This window comes from Mus caroli, unplaced genomic scaffold (assembly GCF_978045245.1).
Source record: "Mus caroli unplaced genomic scaffold, Mus_caroli_1 scaffold_2, whole genome shotgun sequence".
Classification (NCBI taxonomy): Eukaryota; Metazoa; Chordata; class Mammalia; order Rodentia; family Muridae; genus Mus; species Mus caroli.
Window position 1 is genome coordinate 166,680,902 of NW_028227257.1, and position 26,800 is coordinate 166,707,701.

A 26,800-nucleotide genomic window follows, 5' to 3' on the forward strand; every position below is an offset into this window, starting at 1 on the left:
CAAACCCACCAAATTATATTTCTTTGCTTAGTTCCACAGTCAGTGTCCAATGTCTCTCATTAATGATAACTCCCCACCTATATACTAATGCTTAAACACTGCCAATAATGTCCTGAGAGGCAGGACAGCAGAGCAAGGAGGGCCAGGGAGCGCCTCGATTAACCTCTATAGACTCCAATCACAGCTAACCTATCAGTGACATCAGTGCCCCAATGCATACAGTGACATTGGGGTGGAATGTTCCCTTGGGTTGTAGTATATCAGGTAGCAAAGGATCTTCTCATAGGTCTTGTGAGTTGATGGGGATCCAGGAAAGGCAGTCCTGAGAACTCAGGTGTCCTTTAATCAGCTGTTGACTAAGCAAATGTTCTGGCTTTATCCTTAGGGACTTGGGCTACTGAGACCAAGAGAAGATAAAATGAGCACAGCTGACCCTTAGACCAGAGGTGGCTCAGCAGATAAAGGTGCTGCCTGCCAGGCCTGACAACTTAGATTTGATCCCTGGGACCCACATGGTGGAATGTCTTCTGACCTCCACATGAACTTCTATGGCACACTCACACTGAAATGCAATAAGCATAATAAAACATTTTTTTGAAATAAATAAATGGTAAAAAGAGTCTAAGGGTGTGGATCTACCACAGATTACAAGTCTAGAATCCAACCCCCAGTGAGGGGCTGAAAAATCACAGGTTCTCAAGTTAACACAAAGACATCTGGATCTGGAAGGGACTCTCCTGTGCCCATTTATATTTGCTTTTTACTCTCTAGAGAGAGCTGAAAGAGCTCACATTTTGTGTCCCTGTAACTGGGCCCACAAGACCTCACACTCTGTCCCAGTATTTGTAGTCACAAAGAGAAAGGCGTTAGGGGGGCATCCTGCTGTCTCAAGGAGGGAAACATTCCTAAGAAAATTGAGAAAATCTTTATCATACAGCTCCCTAGAGAATTCCCTGGCATCAGAGACACCACAGGACTTCGGTTAAGACCAAGGGTACGAACTGTATCCAGCAGGCTTTAGTTGTCTGATGGAAGTGAAGGGTGTTGAAAAGCCAAAATAAGTCTCAAAATAGACCTGGGAGTGCAAACTCTCCCAGTCCCTTCCATACTGGTGCTTAAGAATCCAGAGAAACGCTGACTTGAGCATCTAAAGAGCCCTGATCTGTTCCTACGGACATACCACCTTCAGACTTCAACATCGAACACATCCACCTGTGAGATAATATGAACAGAAAAGGGCGGACTTTCTAGCAATAGAAATTATGAATGAAACGGCTCATGGGAAAAGCCGAGTATGAGAATGCCCACGTCCCTCCTGGAAGGAGAGTCCTCTCCTTATCAATTTGCATCTAGGATGAGGGGCTGCAACTTCCTCTTTCCCCACCGGAGATACTCAGCGCTATCTATAGGGAGTAGAATAGCAACGCCATAAACTGGAAACTAGAACTAGGGCAAGCAACAAAACAAGAAGCATTGCACAAACCATGTAGAAATACCCAGACATGATGTCTTCAGGAGGACGGAGGTGCTGGGGGGGGGGGGGGGAGGCTTCAGCTTGGACAACATCTAACAACAGAGAGCAGCAGCATCGCCTGACTCTAGCTCAACTCCCACCCTGGTATGTCCAGGTCAAGGCCAAATGCAGGCTTAATGAAGGTCAGATAAAAACACAGATGTTGTAAGGAGAGTGTGCTCAATTCCTCTTCCAGATGTACACAGGACTTTTAGCATAAACTCCAAACAAAATGGTATGCAAGCCCCCACCTCAAAACAGACTTACCCAATAGCTGAACAGAGACAGGGATGACAGAGATAAAAGCCAGGAGCAGGGGAAGCCTCATGGCCCAGAGTGGATCTTCCACTGAGGGAGAAGAGGGAGGCTGGAAAAGGCAAAGAATACAACCAGGTCCCCAGGTTGCCCCTTTGCTCAGTCCAAGGTCTGGGAGCTGCCTGACTGAAAAGGAGGACAGAGGAAGCTGTCCCTTTTAAAGGACTCCTGAATTTAGGAAAACCCTCCAATTGAGAGATATCCTGTCACATGGGGGCGGTTAGAAAAACAGGAATTCAAAGTTACAACTTTGCTTCGTAAGCTAAGGCACAGGGGGAAGGGGAGAGAGGAACATGTGTAGGAGAGGAGAAAACGCAGGAAGTGGGGAGAAGTGAGGACCCAGGCTGTGAGCAGCAGGGAGAGGCAGCCCGGCTGAGCTCTCCACAGGTGCTGGGCAGTAACCACATAGGAGGCCATTATCTGGGTGGGGAAAAGTGTCCAGAAGGCAGCTGTGGAGGCTCTCACCGGCAATTCTAGTCAGAAAGGGAGGGCACTCGCTGGAAAGCATCAGAAGCACTTCCTGAAGGTGTAAAACTGACCCCTGCCCCAATCCTGTGTTCAGGCTTAGAGCCCCAGCACCAACACACACACACACACACGCACACACACACACACACACACACTCCTTAGAAAGGATCAAAGGTATGGTTCGCGTAGAGTTTTGCCCCTGTCTCTAGAAGGAAAATGAAAGAAGTTAATTTTAAGACAACCTCAATAAAGCCCAGGGAGAGAAAGTTCTAGAAGCTTTCCTTAGAAAGTCAGAGGAGATAGTGGCAATAGCTGTGTTGTCGGTTCGCTGCCTGACCTCAACCATTACAGTCCTCAGAGTTTGAAAAGGGGAAGACCTCTCTCTCTCTCTCTCTCTCTCTCTCTCTCTCTCTCTCTCTCTCTCTCTCTCTCTCTCTCTCTCTCTCTTGCAAAAGAAAGCCTGGCTTGGGTCCAAAAGTTACTTGTTGATGTGATGACTGGGGTTTCGTCTTCATGACATTCCAGGGTCGTTCACAAAGCACCACAAAACCCACCTAAACACTGATTTTTTTTTCCAGGCGTTCAACAAGAATTAAGAATATTTAGAAATAGATATTAGTGGTTAGTCAGGGAAGACCTGAAACTGGAGCGTGGGAAATGTCATCGTTTCAAAATGAAGCTTCTGGAAACACTGGCGACTTAGAAGTTGTAAACAGATGGTTTACCTTCAAGTGAAAAGCTGTTCAGACCCATCCACGCTGGGGCAGGTACACACTCATTTCCCAGTAAGCTGTGGTTTCTCTCAAGAATTTTCTTTTTAAAAAGCCTAAATTAGGAAGATTCTGAGAAGGGACCCACCGTTCTTTTTCATTCTATCAAGGCTTAACTGACAAAGAAAATTCTCCCACAACTGGTGAGAGGCTGCAAACGTTTCCTTTTCAATCACTGCTTAACTGACTTATCACAGGAACATCGAAACAGTCTTGCTTCTGTAGCTCAGGCTGGCCTTGAATTCTTGATTCCTCTGTTTTGACTTTCTGAGAGCTGGGATTATAGGTGCGCCCCACCATGCTTGCTGACCAAAAAAAAAAAAAAAAATGTTTTAATTGGTCTTTTAAATGCAAGCCATTCAAATTGTTTTGTCTAATTGGGGTTTACATTGACTTATTTTCAGAGGAAAATAAGAGTTAACTGAATTGCAGGCATCTGTATATCCATGGTTTTATTATGTCAATATGTCTTACATGCACAGGAATAAAATTAGAATCAGTAACGAGATCCTGGGTTTGATATAAAGTGAAGTCCAACATCGCACAAAGGATTTGTCTCCATCATTTTTATCTTATTGGAAGATTTTATCAGGTTAGAAGGGGTGAGCAAGTCAACACAAATCTGTGATTTCAGGTAATAGAGGAAGAGGAATTTCCATAGGCCTTAAAACAATCTTTGTATTGCCAGGAACTGTGGGAAAATAGCACATTTTTCACTTCTGGAGTCTCTTCAAATCTTTGAAGCATCCATTTCAGAGCTTGGGTTTTTTAAAATTATTTTATTTATTTCCATTTCAAAAGTTGCTCCCTCCCTGTCCTCCCTCCAAGAGTTCTTCACCCCACACCCTTTGCCTCTGAGAGGGTGCTCCCCCACCACCCCCATCACCCTACTCCCACCCCAACTCTCCCACTTCACCTCCCCCCACATTCCCCTTCCCTGAGGCATCAAGTCTCTGCAGGATTAAGACCATCCTCTCCCACTGAGGTCATATAAGGCAGTCAGGCCTCTGCTACATATGTGCCAGGGGCACACATATGTAGGGACCAGCACACATATGCTTTTGGTTGGTAGTTCAGTCTCTGGGAGTTCCCAGGGGGCTAAGTTAGTTGACACTGTTGTAATTCCTATGGGGTTGCCATCCCCTCTAGCTCCTTCAATCCTTCCTCTAACTCTTCCATGGGGGTCCATGACCTTAGTCCAATGGTTGGCTGTTAAGTGTCTGCTTCTGTCTCAGTCAGCTGCTGGTACAGCCTCTCAGAGGACAGCCATTCTAGGCTCCTGTCTGCAAGCATAACATGGCATCAGTAATAGTGTCAGGGTTTGGTGACTACACATGGGATGGATCCCAAGTTAGGCCGATTTCTGGGTGGCCTTTCCTTCAGTCTCTGCTCCATTTTTGTCCCTGCATTTCTCTTAGACAGGAACAATTCTGGGTCAGAAATTTTGAAGGTAAGTTCATGACCCAATACCTTCGCCGGAGGCCATCTCTATCTACTGGAGGTGGTCTCTTCAGGTTCCATTTCCCCACTGTTGGGCATTTAGGCTAAGGTCATCCCCAATGAGTCCTGAGAGCCTCTCTCATGTCAGGTCTCTGGAACTTTCTAGACATGCTCCCTACCCCCACCCCCACCCCACAGCTGCATATTTCCATTCATTCACCTGGTCCTCTGGGCTTCTCTCCTGTCTCCCCCATACTGAACGACTGCAAGCTGCTTTCCACATGAGCTATTCCACTTAATGCTCTCCTTGACCAAGGGTCACAATTTCTCCACATCCTCACTAACATTCATTTCTGCTTTTGATAAGAACCATTCTTTATATGAGGGAGGTATCTGTAGTTTAATTTGCATTTCTGTACTGGCTGCTATGATTGAAGTTATTCACATATGCCCACTGGCCACTCAGATTTTCTATGGAGAAATATTAGTCCAGGCCCAGTATTCATTCTTAACATCTGTGGTTCCGTGGTACTTGAGTACATTTTTATATTCTGAACACTAATCTTTTATCAAATGAGTGTGTTGGTAAAATTTTCTAATAACCTGTGTTCTTGTTTCTGCTTTTCCCTTCCTCTGTTTTTCTCATTTTTCTTCGTCTCCTCAGCCCCCTCCCCTTATCTCCAACACTACATCCTTTTTTTTTTTTTTTTTTAATTTTGAGTCAGGCTCTCACCACGTAGCTTAAGCTGGCCTTAAACATGTCATCCTCCTGCATCAGCTTTCCAAGCACTAGGATCACAAGCACCTGTCATTGCACCCAACTCACTCTTCTGGTAAGTGTCCCTTGATGTAAAAGTTTTTAATTTTGAGAAAGTTCAGTTTGTCTATTTTTTTCTTGATGTTACAGCCAATATGTCATTATCAAATCTAATGTTATGAATATATTCCTGATTCTTCTGAGGGTTCCATGGCCTTCCAATGTGTGCAGGTCTTTGATTCGCATAGGGCTTTCTACATAAGTATGAAGACAACTGGTACTCTACATGGGGGTACCCAGCTTCCCCATCACTTCCTGTTGAACATACTATTGCTTCCACACTAAATGGTCTTGGCATCTTGTCCAAAGTCAACTGGCCACACATGGTGGAATTTCTATCTAGGTTCTGTGTTGTATCCCACTGGCTTAGAAAGCCATCTCAGGCCAGTACCATACTGTTCATATTATTGAAGTATGGTTTAGTAATAAAATTTAAAATCAGAAAGTACAAGAGCTCTAATTTCTTTGAAAATTGTTTTAGCTATTTGCAATCCCTTGAGATTTCATGTAGATTTTTGGATAGGGTTTCCTATATATGAAGTAAAGCAAATTTGGGGTTTTGATAAGGTTGGCCTGTTTCTGTTCTTCTCTTCAAAAACTGTCATCCACTTCACTGTATTTAGTCTTCCATCATATAAACTTGGACAACCTTTCTACTTAATTCTTCAATTTCTTTCAGCCATGTTTTATACTTATCAGGATATAAAATTTTTAAGTTAATTTTTTATTTAATTATAGTTACATCCAACTACAGCTCCATACTTCCATCCCCACCTCTATTTCCATATAGAAAAGGCCATGAATATCTACCAGGCATGGCATATCAGGTTGCAGTGAGACTAGGTGAATCCTGTCTTTTTGAGGTTAAAAGAAACAGCCCAACGGGAGGAAAGGGTCACAAAGGCAGGTAACAGAGTCAGAGACAGCCCCTACTCCCACTGTTAGGAATCCCACTTGAAGACCAAGCTACACAACTGTAACACATGAGCAGAGGGCCTAGGTCAGTTCCATGCAGACTTCCTGGTTGTTGGGTCTGTGTGCCCTCCTATGGGCCCAAGTTAGCTGATTGTGTGGGTTTCCTTGTGGTGTCTTTGACCCCTCTGGCTCCTACAATCCTTCCTCTTCATCTTCTACAGAATTCCCTAAGCTCCACCTAATGTTTGGTCTCTGCATCTGTTCCCATCAGTTTCTGGGTGAAGCCTCTTGGATGACAATTGAATTAGGCACCAATCTATGAGTATAGCAGAATAATCTTTAGGAATCATTTCATTTACTTTCTTTTTCTTTCCTTTTCTTTCTTTTTTATTTCTTTCCTCCTCTTCCTCCTCCTCCTCCTCCTCCTTCTTCTTCTTCTTGTCAGTTGAGTTTGGTTCTATCCCAGGTCTCTAGGCTATCCAGCTTGTGGTTTCGGGCCCTTCAAACAGTGTCAGGGGTGGGCTCCCTCTCATGGGTCTCAAGCTGAACCAGTCATTGGTTGTCCACTTCCACATTTCTCTGCGACCTTTACCCCAATGCATCTTGTTGGCAAGAGGAAGGTTTTGTGGCTGGGTTGGTGTCTCAATCCCTCCACTGGGACTGGTTACCCAGTCTGGTCTGGTTACTGGAATAGCCAGTTCAAGCTCTGTATCTCCCCTTTGCTTGGAGTCTTAGCTAGGGTTTCCCTCATAGATTCCCAGAAGTTTCCATTCTACTAGGTTTCTAGCTCATCCCAGAGGTGCTCCTGCCCTGGATTCCTGTTGTCTCTCCCAGTATTCTCTCCCTCTTTCCTTCCCCCACCTAGTCCCTCCTGTTTCCATCCCCATCTCCCCATTGAGACTCCTCCCCCAAGGAAATCTATTTTATTTCCCCTTCACAATGAGATTCATGTATTCCCCTGTTGAGCCTTCCTTGTTCCTTAGATTCTTTGAGACTAAATTTACTCCTAAATATTTTGTTCTTTTATATGTTGTCTTAGTTACTTTTCTATCACTGTGCTAAGAAACTATGAGCAAGACAACTATAGAAGTGTTTACTAGACTTAGAGTTTTAGAAGGTAAGACCATGAGCATCATGACAAAGAACATTTTAATGGGCAGGCAGGCAGGCATGGCACTGGAACAATAGCTGAGAGCTTACATTCGATTAACAAGCATGAGGTACAGAGTATGCTAACTGAGAATGGTACAGGCTTTTGAAACTTCAGTGACATATTTCTTTCAACAAGACCATACTTTTTAATCCTTCCCAAACAGTTCCACCAACTGGGGCCTTCAATTATTTTAGAATATGGAAAGCATTCTCATTTAAACCACCAATGTCACTGTAGATAGAATTATTTCCTTGATTTCCATTTTGAGTTGTTCATCATAGGAGTATGAAATACTATTGATGTATGTTTCTTGCAATTTCAACAACATTCTAGAACTTTCTACATATAAAGTCATGACATCTACAGACAGAGAAAAAGTCTCTTTTTCATGCTCCAATTTAGGTGCTTTAAATTTTTTGCCTGATTACTCTGACTAGAACTTCTAGTTTAAGGATGAACAGAATTGTCCAAGTAATTACAAAACGTATCATCCTTCAGCACCTACAGGCTGGTATTTGTATTTGGAGGGTAAGGTCCTTATTATCCACACTGTTTCTAGGAATGTTCAGATTGCCCTTCTAGATACCTGAGGGGTGGCTGATGAAGAGGGACAGTAAGAGATGGATGACAGAAGCCTTCAGAACTGAATGGCTGAAATTCACTGACATTCTAGCTTCTTAACCTTGGGGCTGAAGAGATAGATCTGCAGACTCTTTAAGTGCCTCTTGGCCATTTGAGATTCTTCTGTTGAGACTCTCTTTTAACTCTGTACCCCAGTTTTTAATTGGGTTGGAGTCTAACTTCTTGAGTTCTTTATATATTTTGGATATTAACCATCTATCAGATGTAAGGTTAGTGAAGATCTTTTTCCAATCTGTAGGTCCTATTGACAGTGTCCTCTTCCTTACAGAAGCATTTTAGTTTCATGAGGTCCAATGAATCAGTTGTTGATCTTAGATCCTGAGCCATTGGTATTCTGTTCAGGGTAGCTGAACTTGTCCCCATGTGCTCACACATATACACCTCTGTTTCTCTATCCTCACGCCCTGACTTTGCTGTCTCTGTGTTTGTACCACATGACTACAGAGCTGGAAAGAGGGATGAGAGGAGGACTGCCAGGCAGCTGAAGGACAAACACACTGTCACAATGAAGCAAACCTCACAACAAAAGAGTCACTCAGTTGTAAGATTTTAATTAAAAGGTAAAAATAAAAATTAAAAGGTTAAAAAAAAAAGGCATGGTAGCACACAGCTGTAACCATCCTAGCACCCAGGAGACAGAGGCAGAGGGATCCCTCCTGGCTTGAGAACAGCCTGGGCTATGTAGCAAATCCCAGGAAAGCCAGGGCAACACACTGAGACTCTGTAAATAAATTGACATTGAATGAAGACGTAAGTGTAAAAACCACAGTAATGTTATGTGACTATGTTTTCATTTTAATTCCAGGTGTGGGCTATCGGGCTGCTTCAGCCACTAACCATGACTGTCACGTGCTCTAAGAGGGGTGTGATTTTTGCCAGGTCCAGGTAGTTTATATTTGGAATCCTGGGGACTCCTGGGAGGGTATAAATAAGAGAGCCCCAAGAGGACCTGTGGTGGCTACTGCTCCCCTGATGGTGCCCCCCACCCCAATCCCTGATGCTGCTCCCCACACCCCAATCCCTGCTGCTGCTGCTCTCCTGATGCTGCCCCCTCCCTCCCAATCCCTGCTGCTGCTGCTTCCTGTTGCTGTGTTTGCTATTTCTGGATTGCTGGTTGGAGATATTCTGATGATGAAGATTGGACTTGCTCCAGGGAACTTGATGACCCTAGTCAGCAGGAAGTAGGCTAAAGAAATCTATGACCCCTTTCCCCTCTAACCCTCTTTCCCTCCTACCTAGTGTCGGGGGTTTGGAGGGGATTAGGGTGGAATAAGGGTTGGAAGGTTGGTAGATATAAGAACCCAATAAAGCAGCCCCCAATGTATACCTACACATAATTATCATGTGGCTTCAGATTTTATTCAGAGTTAAATACTACATAGTCTATTACAGATCTGTGCAGTTTCTGTATTCATACTTTACAGCAGAAATTAAGCTTTATATTAGGACAAAAACCTTAATACCAACAATAATAAATAGCTTATAAGAATTACAGTACAATTTTAGTAAAATATAGGTTATAATTACATAATGTAAAACTATCGATGCTACATTTACGTAAGTTCTTGTAATATCTCTTAAGTACCATAGGCTTGACCTTTATACACATCTGTGCATTCAGTTAGGCCAGAAACTCAAAGCTTTCCCTGCCTTACATGATCTGTTTGTTATATATGCCTTCATTACCTGTTTCAAGCATTGCTAACATCCCCAGATATCAGGCATATCCATGTTTGACTGTCAGACACAAAATGCAGACTAACCTCATGTAATACTTTAAAGTTTACTGAGTGCCATTCACTCAAAATTGCAAAATAAAAATATATACATTTATGTAAACAAGCTTTGCATTTATGAGTATTGTAAATTAGGTACTTGGTTGTAAGCATTCCTTAATTTTAGAAGATATGTATTTAATGTTAGAAACATTGTGAGTACCTATCCTAGGATTGGCAGGTAGAGACAGAGGTGTAGCTAAGCAAGACACTCTCAGGCTTCCTCTTATGGGATTGTCAAGTTAATGAGACAACAAGAAAAGTAGATATATTATCAAAAGCTTTCAGACACAGAAACTGCCATCTAGGGCTATGGCTCTGAGGCAGGTGCTTATGTGGCATTGGTGGGCTGGTGAAGGCGTTTTTAATTCTCAGCAATGCACATCCCTGTAGTCCCAGCATCTGGGAGGTGGAAGCAGGAGGGTGGTGAGTTCAAGTTCAGACTTACCTGGGCTACATAGTGAGACCCTCATCCAAAATGAAAAATTAAAATAAAAGAAAGAAATAGAGTGCTGTGGTCTGAATTCTTTGAGAGCTTACAGAAGTTCTATTCAAGTGGAAGAATGGCTTTCCATATTCACTTTCATCTAAATATTTTACAACTCAATTTGCTATTGATCACAAGAGTGATTGATAAACACCTGTAGTCTGGGGTAACCTTGAGATCTTAGATGCTACATCTCACAAATTCCAGGCATGAACTATTATTCTCAAAGAGTGGGCAGGGATGTGGAATGGTACCATTAAGTGCCCAGCATTTAAGGGGTTATTATTTGTTCGACACTGCATTGAGAGCACTCCAATCCTACAATCCCCTGACACTACTAAATAAGTACTTATGTGTATTCATCTTTTTGTACCAGTGGGTTTCACAGCATTCAAGGACCTAGCCCCAAATCACCGAGCTGGTAAGCAAGGTTTAACAATTATGAGTAGGTCTCTACAGTGTGAGAACAACTATGAGACATAACGGGAAAGGAGACTGGGGGAGAGACCCAAGATGGAGGCCAGATACACACAGAGTGGATGAGGGCACAGGACAGAGGCGGTAACACTCAGAGTTACTAAGTGTACATAAGCTATTTGCTTCCACATTACTCTGCAGAGATAAACTTCTTACAAACTTCTCTTATAAACAAAGAATCTCTGCTTGGATATGAGTATCTGGGCCATCAGAGCACATGCAGAGTTCATGACTGTGTGCATGATCATTGGAACATGAAGATACTCAGGACCTAGTACAACGTAAGACACCTTTGGCATCTATACTAAGTGCAAACTACTTGATTTTTTTTTTATGATGACATCAAACTCCGTTTATGTTACTCTTACACATTGTCTTCAGTTTATGGTGTTTATTACAAAACTTTATCTACGGATCACAATGTACCTTGGCCCCATTATCCTCAACACTGACATACTGTCAGCTGCACCAGCCCAAGAAGCTGTAAGGAAGCTTTGCCAAACTGATGTGTGCTGAAGACCCTAGTTTTCTATGCAGCTAATGACTTAGTAGCGGTAACTGCAGCAGAGTAAGAAATGTATTTCTAAGAGATGTAGCTCATTGTTAGGTGTGTGCTACTACTAAGATGGTGTGCCCTGAGTTCAATCCTCACTGCTGAAAACACTCATTTACACACACACACCGAGTATGATTGTAAGTTTGAACAAGACCCTACAACTCCAGTTTTCAGACAAACTCTAAAATATATTCGATAACCTCAAGTTATTTTCTAAAACTAATTTCGAATAATTAAGCAAAATGTTCTTCAATGGACTAGAGATAAAAATCTCATTCTTAAGTGATGTCATGGCTCCTGTCATTTTTTAAAAGGCTTTATTAAGGAGTAATTTTTAACTGAAAGTGAAATGAATATGCATGTCTAAAGTTAGTTTTGTTTAAATGTAGCACCATTATATACGTGTGTGTGTGTGTGTGTGTGTGTGTGTGTGTGTGTGTGTTAAAGCTATGATACGGGTAGAAAATGGTTAATTTTATATACCACAGACATTTATACCTAGAAACAAATACACATTTCACATGTATAATCAAGAGGTCTTAGTATCTTGACATTTGCTGTTTAAAATGGAGAGGTTTCAAAGGCAGAGAAAGGCCTGAGTTTGGTTACATAATTGAAGTAAATATACGATATAGTCACTAGGACATTTTTACAAAGGCCAAGTACTGGCGTGATCGTTCCCAGGGCAAGGATTAAACTGAGTCTAAGAAAAACAAAGGGCAAATCTTGCATCAAGATCCCCAGGGAATTAAGCAGAGGATTCTTAGGTGTGAAGACCATTCTCAGGAGAGAAATAAAACTGAATATGTAGACCGGGTACAGCCAGGCTGACTTGTACACCGCCTGGTGCCCAGCCACACGCAGCATTTCTACCGTGTCTGCCCACATGAGGAAGCTTCGCAGAAACAGCTCCGCCCGAACATCTCTTTGAGACATCGTCCTAAGGATCCTAGACTGAAAGGAGGGCTCCAGGGGCCCGACAAGCACTGCCACATGGTTCCGGGGCTGGGACATCGCAGTGGGCTTGGCCGCCTGGGCAGATGCAGGATTTCCGTCACTCTGAACTACCTGTTCTGTCACGGTTTTTATCTGTTGCAACGAGGTTATACAGATGTCATTGTCTTCATAACCTGCAAAACATTGATAGATTTGGTTATTGACTGTTTCTTTAATCTAAAATTGTTTAATTATGTGTTACTAAACTGAGTCAATGGCGGTTCTATAATCCCACTGTGGGAAAAGGACATGGAAGCAGGAAGGACAGCAAAATGGAGATTGATCTGAGGTACATAGATAGACCTGTTCCAAGAACAGACTGTCGCAGGTGGAGTGGGAGGGGGAGGGGAGGAAGAGGAGGGAGGAAAGAAAAGGGAAGGTAGGTGAGAGAGTAGGGATTGCTCAATTGGTAGAATCCATATGGAAAAAAGAGAACTGACTACCAATGATTCTATGACATCCACATGTCCCTTTTGGCAAATCCATGCCCAAACACACATGTAAAACCTAAAATTCAAATTGAGAATAAAATTCTATGCGCTGCAATTGTATATGGCTAGGCAGCAGCAATGATTATCTCATAGTGTTCTGCAGAAGCATCCAGAGGACCTGAGTTCAGGGCCTAGCGCCCTCGTCAGGTAGTTCACTGAAACTGCAGCTTCAGCTGCAGGGAGCCCCTAAGCCTCCATCCCCAAAGCGCACCTGCACACACCTGTGCATACACCTTCACACAGACACATGATGAAAACAAATGTTTAGATGTTAGTTCTTAAAATAAAAGTCCAAATCTCTGACATGAAGAAAACAATATCTCAGTGAATGACATACTTAAAACATTACAGAGGTTCTTGGCATGTTGGTACTTTTTCTGGATATGAAACCTAAGTTCAGGATTTAACAACAACAACAACAACAACAACAAAACGGCATTATTGACTACTTATTGAATCCTTGGGGAAACAATGAAGAAATGATTCTCAGTCCATTTCCAGTTTTAAAGACACGGGAACTCACAAAGTCCAATTCAGGCTCGATGGCAAGGCCTGATGCCTCAGCCTGAATGGCTTGGCTCCAGCTGACAAACTTGTAATGTTACAGCTATTGTTGTCAGTGTAGAAGCAAGATAATGTGTGCTAATTATAAAATGCATGAGTATCAAAACCAGGTGAATCAACCAGTTTACCAGCTTGTCATTCAGTAAGATGAAATAGTTCACAGGACTGACTATACACTAGTTTCCTAGCATGGGAGTTCAGTGCTAAGAGGGAAAATCTGTTTGAGCCACAGAGAATCTTCATGAAAATAGGTAGGCAGTCCTTTCCCGGGAGTCCTTCTCCCAGAGGAGAAGCAGACAGCAGGAGAGGTCCGCTGAGCTCATCATATCTGGGTCGTGAGCTTGTATGTTGATCAACAGAGGTCCACTTTGGCTGTTGTTCCTTGGCTGATGTTCTCCTTGTTTGTCCATACTGGGTCTCTCGCTTGGAACCAGGGTTAATAACAAGGATAAAGTGGCTAGCCAAAAACACCCAGAAATCTACCGGTCTCCCCCCATCACACACACACACACACACACACACACACACACACATTGTTAAGCTTATAAGTTCCTACCACAATCTTCAATATTTGTATCTTCATTTCTTAATTTTTATTTGTATGAGCATTTTGCCTACATGTATAGCTCTTTCACATGTGTATCTGGTCCTAAGAGGCCAGAGAGGGCATTGGATACCTTGGAACTAGAATCATGGGTGGTTGTTATACACGATATGAGTGCTAAGAGTCAAATCCCAGTCCTCTGAAAGAGTAGACAGTGCTCTTAAGTTGTGGGTTCTGGGGATTGGACTCAGGTCATCATGCTTGTTTGCAATCACTGTACAGACTGAGCCCTCTCCCAAGCCCCTGTAGCACATCATTTGTCAAACACTTATCCACACAAACACCACTTTTTGTTGCTAAAATTGAATCGGGCTCACAAAGTTTATTGAGAAAATATTCTAAGAAGTCCTGCTACTCAGACAGACCAAAGGTAAAGGGAGTGTTTGGTGGGAAGATCCGAAAGTCAAAGAGATAATGTCAATAAAAACTAGCTGGACTGAAAGTAAAAACATTGTGCAATAAATTATGCTTCATGACTAAGCTTAGTTCCTGAGATAAGACTATTTATTAAGTATACATTAAACCTTAGTCGTTTTTCATATAGTAAACTTTAAAAATGTTAAGATTGAACTAAGTTTTTATAAGCTATAAAGATTATCTAAATTTGTATTTGTCTTTTGTTTTTGCATTGGGGGATGCAAAAGATGTGGTGTGTTTGTGTTTGTGTGTGTGTGTGTGTGTGTGCGTGTGTGTGTGTGTGTGTGTGTATGCCAGAGGTTGGCTTCTGGGGCTTTCCTCAATTGTTGTATTCTTCCTCCCTTCCTTCCTTCCTTCCTTCCTTCCTTCCTTCCTTCCTTCCTTCCTTCCTTCCTTCCTTCCTTTCTTTCTTTCTTTCTTTCTTTCTTTCTTTCTCTCTCTCTCTCTTTCTCTCTTTCTTTCTTTCTCCCTTCCTTTCTTTTATTCAATCATTCATTCGTTTTTAACAGGATGTGATTATTCCTTTTTCTTTTATTAAATGTAGATTTTTTTATTACAGTCCTCCTGTCTATTCCTCATGGTTTATCCCACCTCCCCTACCATCCAGATCCATTCCCTTTCTGACTCTCTTTAGAAAAGAAACAGGCTTCTAGGGGATAATGATTAATGTACTAAATGTAATATAATATCACATGATAAAAACTAAGCTAATACATTGGAATTGAACAAGACAAACAGAAGAAAAGGAACCCAAGAGTGTCATTAACCATCTAGGAAAGGTTAAAGACATGCAAGTGACTTTTCTGGAGATGGCTCACCATTTTGCATGGCTGAACTCTGAGGCAAGGTCCCAAGAGACTTCATCCCAGGATTGCTTCTTGTTACTGATATGCCTTTCCTGTCACTATTATATAGCCTAAGGATTCCTGGGCATCAATCCTACCTATTGGGCATAATTTTTGCAGATTAACATAAAGATGCACAATCATGTTGTAATGCTATGTAGACAAATTGATGATTCCATAATTCCTAATAATGATTTTATAAAATTCCTAAATTTATACATGTAATTTCTATCCCTCTAAAAGCTACAAATAGGACTCTGAAAACCTTCACATGTCATGGGCTGATGGCACTAGGATAAGAATGCAGGCTTGGAGCAACTTTACAATCAGGAAAAATACCCCTTCTAGGTTAGCTGTGATACCATTATCTGGTAACTAAAGATCATAAACAGAGAATGAACAATTTACTGTAGTCTCAAGGACAAAAAAATAAAATATTCACTAGTTTATCTATACAAAACTTCAAAACTAATGAGACACAAGGCAGATGATTTGTCTCTTGACAAAACCATATTAAAAATAATTTATGTAATAAGAATTATTGTTTTAAACTTATAGTGAAATTATGGAGGTAGTAACAGATAATGAATGTTTAGTCAGGTACTAGTCTTAGTTGGAAAGACATGCAAACATTTCTGCTGCAGTTCTTTCTGACATGAACTTTATGCATGCCTGTATTACATGAACTATTGTCTTTAACTTGCTATGAACTTATAACATGTAAAGATGCTTGGAAAATCATGTGACCAGTTATCCTGAGAGACTATAAGACATAAGAGCCAAAAGTAAATGATGGTGTGGCTTTCTTCAGCTTTCTCCAGAATGTATTTTTTTCTGTATGGTTGCATAAAGGTTGGGTGGAACTTGCTCTATGATATGTGTATGGTGTGTATGTGTATGATGTGTGTGTATGTATGTATGCATGTATGTATGTTTATAAAATGAATGGAGCTTTTTTGTCTGTTTCATCCAGAGTGAGTGGTTTTAGCTCTGTGGCATGCAAGCATGCATTAGTGAACTCTGGAGCTCTTGCCTGATCAGTGAAGAGCTTGAGAGTAAAAGAATAAAGGGTAAGCTAATTCCATTCCTTTACCTCTGCCCCTGCTGCCCCTGCTGCCCCTGCTGCCCCTGCTGCCCCTGCTGCCCCTGCTGCTGAGCAACAGCTGTTAATCACCACAAGTCAGGAGCTTTTCACCAGGAAATATAAAAGAATAAAAAAGGTGAATGAATATTCTGTCTCTACTTCTTTTCAGTTTCTGGGACCACAGGCATGTACCACCATGGCCAGCTTTAGAGATTAAAACATTTTAATTTGTTCTTGATTTGTATGATATTGGGGGCGTTAGCATTATGTGTTGAATATTTTGAGTAAAAGGAAAAGAACTCATCTTCAGAATATAGGGTTGTTCTTTGGGGTAAAAAAGTATGAGAACATAATTTCCTTGTCCTAGACTTTACAAATTTTTCAAAACTGTAACTTTATTCTAAAATTGTGTATCACAACTTGGTTGATATGCCTAAAATGATCTACTGGCTTTTGCTCATGATTTAAAAAACCTCAAATCTATCTTCTACTTTTTAAAAGGAAGGGGAAAAAAAGCAAATAACTGAATTATTATAGAAAACTTTAGACCTGGGAGGTTTTTTGTTTTAAATTACAAAAGAAGTTGGTATGATAAAGTGATGTTTTTTTTTTTCTTATATAAATCGAATGCAAATCAAAGATATAACCAGTGTGATTCATTGCAAGTAGTCAAGTGTAACTAACTCCTAAGGGCAACCATTTGTATCTTATATGTCAGAATTACTTTATAGTGTGAAAGCACTTTGCACACATTTCCTGTATCTAAAGGATGTAATTACAGGACATAGTGGTAATGCATTAAAACATGAACCTCATTTTAGAAATCGACAGCTATCGTATTTTTTTAATGATCAGCTTTTCTGTTTATTGTAAAACTAAGTTAAAAAATAAAAGGTTAATGAGAAATGAAAAAAGAAAGAAAGGTGAATATTACCAATAGTAAGCAACTTTTGCTCTAGGAAAACCAAGTTTTGTCCCTGCAAACCACTGACACCCATGGCTGCCTTCCTTAGAGAACTGGCATAGTTGCTGGATGGCAATACAAGAGAAGACAAGAGAATCAGAGATCCAATGATTCACACAAACACTAAAATTGTAAGCCATTGTATATCCCCGAAGGACCTGGTGCGGACCTGTGCAGGCTCTGTGCTTGCTAACTCTCGGTGAGTCCCTGTGAGCTTTGGGAATGTTAATTTAGAGGGTCTTGTTTTCTTGGTGGCCTTCCTCCCCTCTGGCTGTTACACACTCCTTCAGCCTCATTGGTCAGAGGGTTCCCTGAGCCCTGAGGGGAAGGATTTGAAAGAAACATCCCATTAAAGGATGAGTGTTCCAAGGTCTCTCACTCTCTGCATAATACCTGGCTTTGGGTCTCTGCATTTGTCCCCATCTGCTGCAGAATGAAGTTTCTTTGATCATTGCTGAGCAGCTTTTTTGATGACCAAAAACCAGGGACTAGATAACCCAAGGACCTAGAGTAAAACCAAATACTACTATTCTGGGGGAAATGAAAGTAACATTAAGATGTCTTCTTGTAACATTGTCTACGCTCATAGATCAGTGCCTCTCACTTTGTTTCATGTTGTTGTTGTTTTGTTTTGTTTTGTTTTTAACACAGATAATATGGAATTTTAAAATTTCTTTTATTCCATATGTTATAATGTAGTTATATCATCCCACTTTTCATTTTCCTTCTTAAATCCTTCCATATCTCCCTCCTTGCTCTCTTTCAAACTCATGATCCCAGATTGTTTTAATTAAATTGATACATGTGTGTGTATGTGTGTGTGTGTGTGTCTGTGTGTACTCCTAAGTACATAAATACTAGCTACTCAGCCTGTGTAATGTTACTTGTATGTATACGTTTTAAGTGATGACTATTTGGCAGTGGATAACCATTGCTGTGCTCTTCTCTTGGAAATAAAGCTCTTTCACTGAACCTGGAGCCCATTGATTTGATATGGTTCCTAGTAATGAGTGTCAGATCTCTTCTTCTTCATACCCTTCCCCACACCTACCTGGACACCTAGGTGTCTGACTTTCTACTTGGGTGCTAGGGATCTATAAGAATATTCCAGGATTTGTAATCCCTGGAATATTGTAATCCCTCTTTTCTCACAATAGAAGCCACAATAGTCTGAATGGTTATCATTTCGCAAACAATACTAAAAGAATATGACACTCTATAAGTAATTATTGCTTTAACCATAAAGATCCCTTTTTAAGCTGAGATGCTCACTTCTACATTTCACTTAACTCTTAAAGAATTCAGTAGAGTGCTGGAAGATAGCGCAGTTGGCAAAATGCTTGCTGTAAAACCATGCATTTGGTTTGACCCCAGAATGCACACTTTAAAAGAACTGTGGATATGAACAGGTAGATACAGGCAGATCCTAAGGGCTCATTTGCCAGGAAGGGTAGCATAATGATCAATGTCCAGCCTAGTGAGGAATCTTGTTTCAAAAATAAAGTGGACGGCTGCTGAGAAATGACACTCAAGGTTGTCAATGTTGACATCTGACTTCTACATGTGCATACCATTGTGTAACAATGTCCTCTGAGATTGAAAGAGTCGATCCTGTAGGAAAGCTCTTTAAGCAGGACAGTAAAGAACTCAAAATGGCTTCAGGAAGTTCTTAGAACTGACCAAATTCACTAGGCTCCTCCCTGCCAGAGTAAGCAATAAAAGCTGAGGGTCCCTCTCAGACTAAGGAAACTGAGCCAAAAACAAGATTAAGACAAGCTGCAAGGAAGACTCAGAGGCCAGACCGCTACCAGGAAGAAGCAAAAGCCAGAAAACCTTCTTGGAAGATGTTCAGAGCATCTAAACTCCTGAAAAAAAAACATAAAAAGACCTACCCCATCCTGATGAGCTGCCTTCAGGCTGTGCAGCATACTCCAGGCTCCCAGTACTGTGAGCTGTCCCCCATGCCCAGCTGTCTTTGCTCCTGTAATTAACTCCTCACCCATACTCCTCTAAGTGAGCCCAGTTAAACTATCTGATTCACCAAGTTGAACTTTCTTGGTATCAGTACTTTGGTCATTACATGGGCTGACTAGATATGTGTATTGTGTCTCCCCCCAGAAAGGTTTTTTTTTTTCACACAACACATGTGCTCATGCACTTAGACACATGAAAGAATTCAAGAAAAAATAATTCTTCGAGTATGTCATGGCATAGAGAATTCTCCTTTTCTTCACTTAGTAGACAAAGTTATTTGTATGAAAAACAAACCTTGACTGTTGAAAATAGAAAGAGTGGTATTGCAAACTTTATATGCAGGGGAATGCCAGGACCAAGAATTGGGAGTGGGTGGGTAGGGGAGCAGGGCAGAGGGAGGGTATAGGGAACTTTCGGGATAGCATTTGAAATGTATATAAAGAAAATATCTAATAAAAATAAATAAATTTTAAAAAAAAGAAAGAGAAGTGGAAAGAAGAGAGAGAGAGTATGCATATGTATATGTATAAATTACAAGAAAGCAGAGGGGACCCTCTCAGAGAGAATGTAGGAGACCAGCAAGAGAGGAGAAGGGGAGACAGAGAAGGCCAGAAGGTGTGTATGAATACAAGTGACACACATCAACAAAAAAGAATAAAGGAAAAAGCTAAAATAATTTTGCCAACCTAAAGAATACCACACACAATACCAGCTTGACAAATGACTGCAAACTCAGCTTTGTTTTAAGGCCAGGAAATGACACTATAAGAAGTGACACACTTCTGGGAGCTATAATATCTAAGGAGAGCTGTGGGTCAGAGCACCAAGTACTTAGCTAGGGTTTGGTTTTGAAAATATACTGAGTCAGTGTATATTTAGTAAAGTTGGGTCTAGGAACACTATGTGTCACTTCAGCTCAATGAGGATGAGTTTAGATGTGGTGGTATCATTCTGACTTCCAGTGTGATGAGCTAGAACTATGAAGCAGGGATCTCCCCTTCTCAGTGGGGCAAAAGTGTGCTGAACAAGCCAAGAAACATGTAGGTCATTGGAGTAGACCAGCAATGGTCTTCCAAGAACAGAAATGCTGCAGGTTCAACAGATGACCCCAGAACTATCATCCTTTTCAAGTTGACACTGCTTAAATTTTCTCCTACAGTCTTCTTATTGCTGTTAGTTATTGGTTCTATTTGGATAGATAGGTAGATAGATAGATAGATAGATAGATAGATAGATAGATAGATAGATAGATAGATAGATGTAGATATAGATAGATATCAGCAAAATGAACAAAAGATGTGAGCTTAGAGACTCAGGTTTCTCTGAATGCAATGAAAACTATAGTGCATGTGTGCCCATAGCTGAAACAGCTTCTATCTTTATCAAATGAACAATTAAAAGACATTATTTTGGCAACAGGTAGAGTTTCAGAAGGTAATCTTTGCCTGTTCTACTTCACCACACCATATATTTGTATTGATTTTTTTCCACCTCTCACTTACTCCCCTGATGTCTTGATAGCTCTCAAAGAGAGCATATGACACACAAGAGCAAATCAGTGGTAAGGCATTTTTAGGTGATGTATGTTTCTTTTGCAAAGAGAAGAAGGCCATAAATTATATAAGTAGAATGAAGAAAGGCCATGGGGAGACTGGAAGGGAAGAAACTTGGAGATCCAGGGAGGAAGCTGATACCAAAAGTCACAAATTAGAGTTCTCATTGGCTCTTCTGATAAAACAAATATTAGGATACCACATAAAAGCTGAGCATGGTGTACACACTTACAATCCCAGCACTTGGGGAACTGAGGTAGAATCACCATGAATTCAAGGACAATCTAGATGGCAAAGGCTACAGAGCAAGATTTTGTCTCAAAAAGTAAGAAGGCAACTGAATAAACAGAATCACTGCATCTGGCCTCAGCTAGACTTTAGAAAGTTATGAAGCAAATAGGATGGAGATAGACCTGACTGTTAAGTCTCTGAGCCTCCCACAGTCAGAGCAAAAAGAATAAAATAATAGATGGTGATGGGACTTGAAAGGAATGTATGGTGTTCCCATGGGATTCATTCCCAGGATGCTCATAGGATGCTAAATCCAAGGATGCTCTAGTTCATGATAAAAAAAAAGAATGCAACATTTACAGATAAGCTATGCATATCCTCCTGTGGACTTTAAATTTTCACTATGCTGCTTATAAATAACATACAACAAGAATATTCTATGATGATAGAAAGAAGTCAACTCATAGTCAGTGTGGATATAATGTCTCTCAAGCATATACTTTTTGGTATGTGTTCCTATGTGTGTACACTGGCATGCCCATGTGTGTGAAGGCCATCTGACCTTGGATGTCCCCCTCACTTATTCTCTACCTCATCTTTTTAGGCAGAAAGCTTCATGGATCCTGGAGCTAGCAGATTCAGCTAGATAGGATGGCCAGCAAACCCTACACTCTTCTCTTCACTTCTGCAGCTCTGGGATTGCAACCACCTGGATTTTTTATATGTATTCTGGGGACCTCATGCCTGCACAGCAAACACATCACACACTGAGCCATCCTCCCAAACATTTCAATCACTTTTGATGTAAGGTTGGTGAATCTGTAGGTGCAGAAACCATGGATGGTGGGGGAGATGGGACTACTGTAAATTCTGTGATGAGGCACAACCATGGGGTCTCCAAATAACCACAGGGGCTCAAGAAGAGCTCATCTGAGAAATGACAGACGAAAAGGGAACTTGACCGGAAATGGCATACGTCAATATCCTTCCGTCATCAGGAATTGAAAACGATGCTGAAAGACTCAGGAAACAGAAGGGGGAAAGGAGCAAGAGTTAACATTTACTGTTCTATGCCTCGGGCACAATTCTAAGCTCTTCACACTTAGAAAGTCATTCACAAAACCCTAGCCACATGAACACCCCTTGTTTCCCCCTTAAAAAGATGAACAAACTGAGGGACAGAGAGATTAAAAGTTATTTCCAAGGTTACAGAATTCACAGAGCTTGAATCCCAAACCCCTAAACACTATTACAACACTGTCTGTAGTAGAAACAGATTGAAGAAGACCTTTGTGGTCAAGATAAATATTTCAGATGTTATTCTAAGCTCAGTAGTAGGAAATATTTTTAAAAGATGTGAACAAGAGAAAGACACACTTGAAGAATAGAAGGCTCTGGGACCAAGAGGAAAGTGAAGTCAACAGAGACATAGTGACACAACGTGATTTCAATTCTCTGGACACAAGGAATTACTGGGGGTTGGGGGGAAGTAAAATTGGTCTTAGCCATCAATCTCTGAACTATTTTCTCTGAGAGTAGCACATTTTTAAGAAAACTAATTGCTAATGATTCAGACAGAACATTGTGGAGAAGTACAGAAAATTAGCTGTTGTTTTAATATTTCATTTTTTAAAAAACAGGTAGTCACAAAACATGTGCCAGGATGCCATTTGCAGCCACTTGCATGCCATTTGGAGAGGACAAGAAGAAAATCAGACAGTGTGCCTAGGCAAATGGTGGAAATAGTGATGTTGACACTCTAGACCCCTTGGAGATGGGAAAGACAAACAACAATCCAAACTAACAAATGATGAGCTGTAGCTCCTACCAGGCATAACTTTAATTAAATTAAATTAGAATTAGAGAAGAAGAGAAAATCAAGAAAGTAAAGCAAACAGTAAGAATAACTGAGGCTTGTTATGGTTTGGTCACGGGTGGCTTAGTGCCCATGGGGAAAGTCCACAAGTTTGAGAGTAGGATTGCACTACTGTTTTAAGATCATGAAACAATTCCTCATATTTTCCCATCCTCAACACAAAGAAGAAAGCTGCCCTGGGAGTACTACTATCTGGAGTAGAGAGAGCTTATACCCTCAAGCATGAGCTCACAGTGAGCACCTCTTCCCAATTCTGGGAGCACTAGTCAGGGATTCACTCTGGCTGTGTGAACTGCTCTTTATAGTAGTGTTTACACCACATACGTTAGCAAGTGCCAATGAACCAGGGGCTTGGAGATGGCTCTTAGCCAAAGCGTTTGCAATTCAGGCAAGAGGGCCTGAGTTTAGACCCCCAAGCACATAATCATAGTGCTGGAGAGGCAGGCAGGAAAATCTTGAGAGGTCACTGGCCAGCCAGTCCAGGCAAACTGGCAAGCTCTAGGTTTAGTGAGAGACCCCTGTCTCAAAAACCAAGACAGATGACTAAGTACTGAGCTAGCCATCCTGCCATTAGTTTCTGACCTTTACATGTACACATACGTGTGCCTATGCACCTTCATACACTTGCACACACACACCTATGAACACGTACACACACACACACACACAAGTGAGTGAGAGCGCGCACACACACACACACACGCCTAGAAGTCAGCTTTCTCACTCAGAGTTCTACACTGGAGAGCAGCTCATTAAACACTGATCATCATAATATTAATTGCTCCCCAAAACATATGCAATTTCTGCCAAAATGATGAGGGGAACGAGGAGGAAAAAAAAGACATAAGAGACATGGTGAGAAAGAAAAACAGGAGCAACTCAAGACAATGAATCAGCCCATCGTCATTTCGGGAAGGGCTCTTGAGCACTTCCTAGCTGTGAAATAGCTGTGCTAACTTCCATTCAAAAGGCTATGCATGATTATTCAGAAAATTCAGAAACCCTCATATCCAGTTTCAGTTCCCTGTTAAGCATCGCATGAATCTGCTAAGAGAAGCATATGTCATCTCTGGGCTTTAAGCAGTGGAAGCTGTTAAAGGAACTCTTATCTGAGAATCCAACTGGAAGGCTGGAGGTTTAGAGGCTGTTTTCTCTGCTACTGTTACTCCACAGATTTATCTAACACTCAACCAGAACTGTTAAACCTTGTGCTTCAGTGTTTAAAGGAATTCCGTTTTTGATTTTTGAGAAAGCTTACTGGTTAGAACTTCCTGCCCCCCCACCTCCCAGCTTCTGGTGCAGGCAGTTCTGACCTTCCCCTACAGTCAAAACAAGGTTGGAAATAGGGATGCCTTACTATGTGTGTAAATAGAAAACAATTACAATAGTATACATTTATAGCATCTACACTTCTAGACATGTTCTGTATATAAAATGATAAAACATGCCAAATATTTAGGCTCAAGTAATTCTAAACTTGGAAGGTGAAACACTTTCAGTATTTTCTGTATTGTTACAAATAATTGGGGGCTTCAAGTGTCCAGATAGAGACTAGATTTAGAAATGTTGGTGTTGAGCTGAAGCTGGGTGACAAATGGAGACACACAGGAAAGTGAGCTTATCCACGGCCTTCAGAGCACCCATCTCAGCTGTATTTATACATCCTCGGTGGTGCATCTTAACATCATGTTGCTCCATGAGTGAAGCCTTAGTCTCATCTTACTCTTACACCCCTGCAGTAAATACCCAGCTACCTTACTATGAAATACACATGCTAAATAAAGGATGGGAGGAATATCTGTCCTGGAGTCTGTTACCATGAAGGAGCAATGAGCATCCTGGGAAATAAAGAACTTACAGTCAGGTCGTAACCCAAAGCATGAAAGTATGGTCCCAAAACAATGTCTCTGGCTCTATAGAAAGAAGTACTTTTGAGTCCTGCACAACCACTCAGATTGCCACCTAGCCCTGTCTTTACATAGACTGTAAGACTGAGTCCCTTCAAATGCCCTTGAGGACATCTGGAAAAGATGGCACTGTGGCCTGAGAACCTATGTAACTCTGTGGTAATAGAAGATGTGGCATGGTCATGGGTCCAGAGAAGAATGACAGCCTAGTTCAACATTTGCATAGGACCTGGGCAGAAAGAAAGGTTCCACCCCCAGCAGCTGTCATTCAAAGGATTTCAGAGGCCTCCCTGACAGGAGAAGCATCGAGGGTCATGGGGCTATGGAATAAAAGTGCTGATGTATTTGTTATTTAGAGAACACTGTGTAAGTTCATAGCAAGCAGGCTTTCCTCACATTCCAGTAACCAACCCATGCACACCCTGCAAAATAGAGGCCTTTGTGGGAGCTTAAGAAAGGCACTGTTCCCATAGATAGGATCCCATCATCAACTGCACACAACGTAAACACAGAATGAGGACAAACACGTGCACATGTGTAAACAGTCCCCTCTTGTCTAAGGTAAGAACATATAGACATGAAAACTCAATAATCCAGACCTGTGATTACAAACTTGTCTTGGCTAATATATCTATGAAAAATGGAGTTTGGTCTTTATTGTAAAGAAATGCATATTGAGTTCTTTATATGTCTTTATTCTTATCAGACTCTCTGGAAATCTTAACATTTATTCCCAAAACATCTTATAACTTTCAGTATTCTTGTCTTGCATACTAAATTAGTTCATGCCTTTTTTTTTCCCATGGAGGAGAAAAGTGACCTCTTTGTAATGCATTTTTGAAAGCATCTAAGCGGAGACTGTGGAGATGCTGCAATTGGTACAGCACTTGCTTTGCAGGCATTAGGACCTGAATTTGACCCCCAACAAACATAACCATCTGGGGAGGGATTGTTGTATATTTGTAATCTCTGTACTTGGGAGGCAGAGGCCGGCAGATCCCTGGGACTTCCTGACAAGCAAGCCTGGCCCAGTAAGTGAGCCTCAAATCTAGTAAGTGATCCTGTCTCAAAAAAAAAACAAAACAAAACAAAAACAAACAAAAAAAAAAACCCAAGGTGGACAGTTCCTGAGGAACAACAGAAATATTGGCCTCCAGATACATGTGCAGACACATGCATGTGCACCCAGACACACCCAGACACACACACACACACACACACACACACACACACACACATACCTGACCTCATAAAATGGAACCTGAGCCAAGGCTATTTAGTGGTGATGCCCTGTGTCTGCTGGCACAAGGATCATGCCAAGACCATTCTGGGACCTGTCTCTGTGATGTAATTCTGACAGCTGGTATTTCATTAGAAGGGATAAATTCAGAAATGTGACTCTCCTCTCCCCCACAGTCTGGGAAATGAACACTTATTTCTTCAGAAAAGGGAAAAAAGGTCATAGAACTATACAGCTTTCTGAAACTTCCTTCTCCGTAGCAAAGGAAAAGAAAGGAAGGGAACAGACATGTTCTTGGAACAGCCCTGGACACAGTGTTCCTCAGACAGAGCCCCAGCACCTTGCCAAACCACACATCATGGAAACCTAGCTTGCACTGTATGTGCCCATATTGTTTAATAAGCTGTTCCTTAAAAAGAAACAAAGAGGAACTCAAAATGCCATTTTATTCAGAAAAATCCCATGTCCCCTTTTTACTTGTTTGGAAGTACATACATGATGTATACAGTGTGTTGTGATATCTCTCTCTCTCTCTCTCTCTCTCTCTCTCTCTCTCTCTCTCTCTCTCTCTCTCTCTCTCTCTCTCTCATTTCCCTCTGGATTTTCCACTCTTAACCCCCAAACCCTAAACCTAACCCTAAGAATGCTAACCCTAACACCCTAAGTCCAACCCTAACCCTAACAACCCTAACCCTCTAACCCTAACAACTCTAACCCTTTAACCCT

At 41.4% G+C, this 26,800-nt stretch overlaps 2 protein-coding genes across 2 annotated transcripts in view; both read right to left on the minus strand.

Annotated features, from left to right (window-relative positions):
• Window positions 1-1,969, minus strand: part of Mrc1 (mannose receptor C-type 1) — an 86,768-nt gene extending 84,799 nt beyond the window's left edge. Inside the window, exon 1 of the mRNA XM_021155588.3 lies at window positions 1,781-1,969. Within this exon, the coding sequence (XP_021011247.1) occupies window positions 1,781-1,841 (61 nt within the window). The 5' untranslated portion in view covers window positions 1,842-1,969. The remainder of the gene's footprint in view (window positions 1-1,780) is intronic.
• A 9,920-nt stretch (window positions 1,970-11,889) lies between these two features.
• Window positions 11,890-26,800, minus strand: part of Tmem236 (transmembrane protein 236) — a 45,792-nt gene continuing 30,881 nt past the window's right edge. Inside the window, exon 4 of the mRNA XM_021157085.2 lies at window positions 11,890-12,458. Coding sequence (XP_021012744.1) covers window positions 11,890-12,458 — 569 coding nt within the window. The remainder of the gene's footprint in view (window positions 12,459-26,800) is intronic.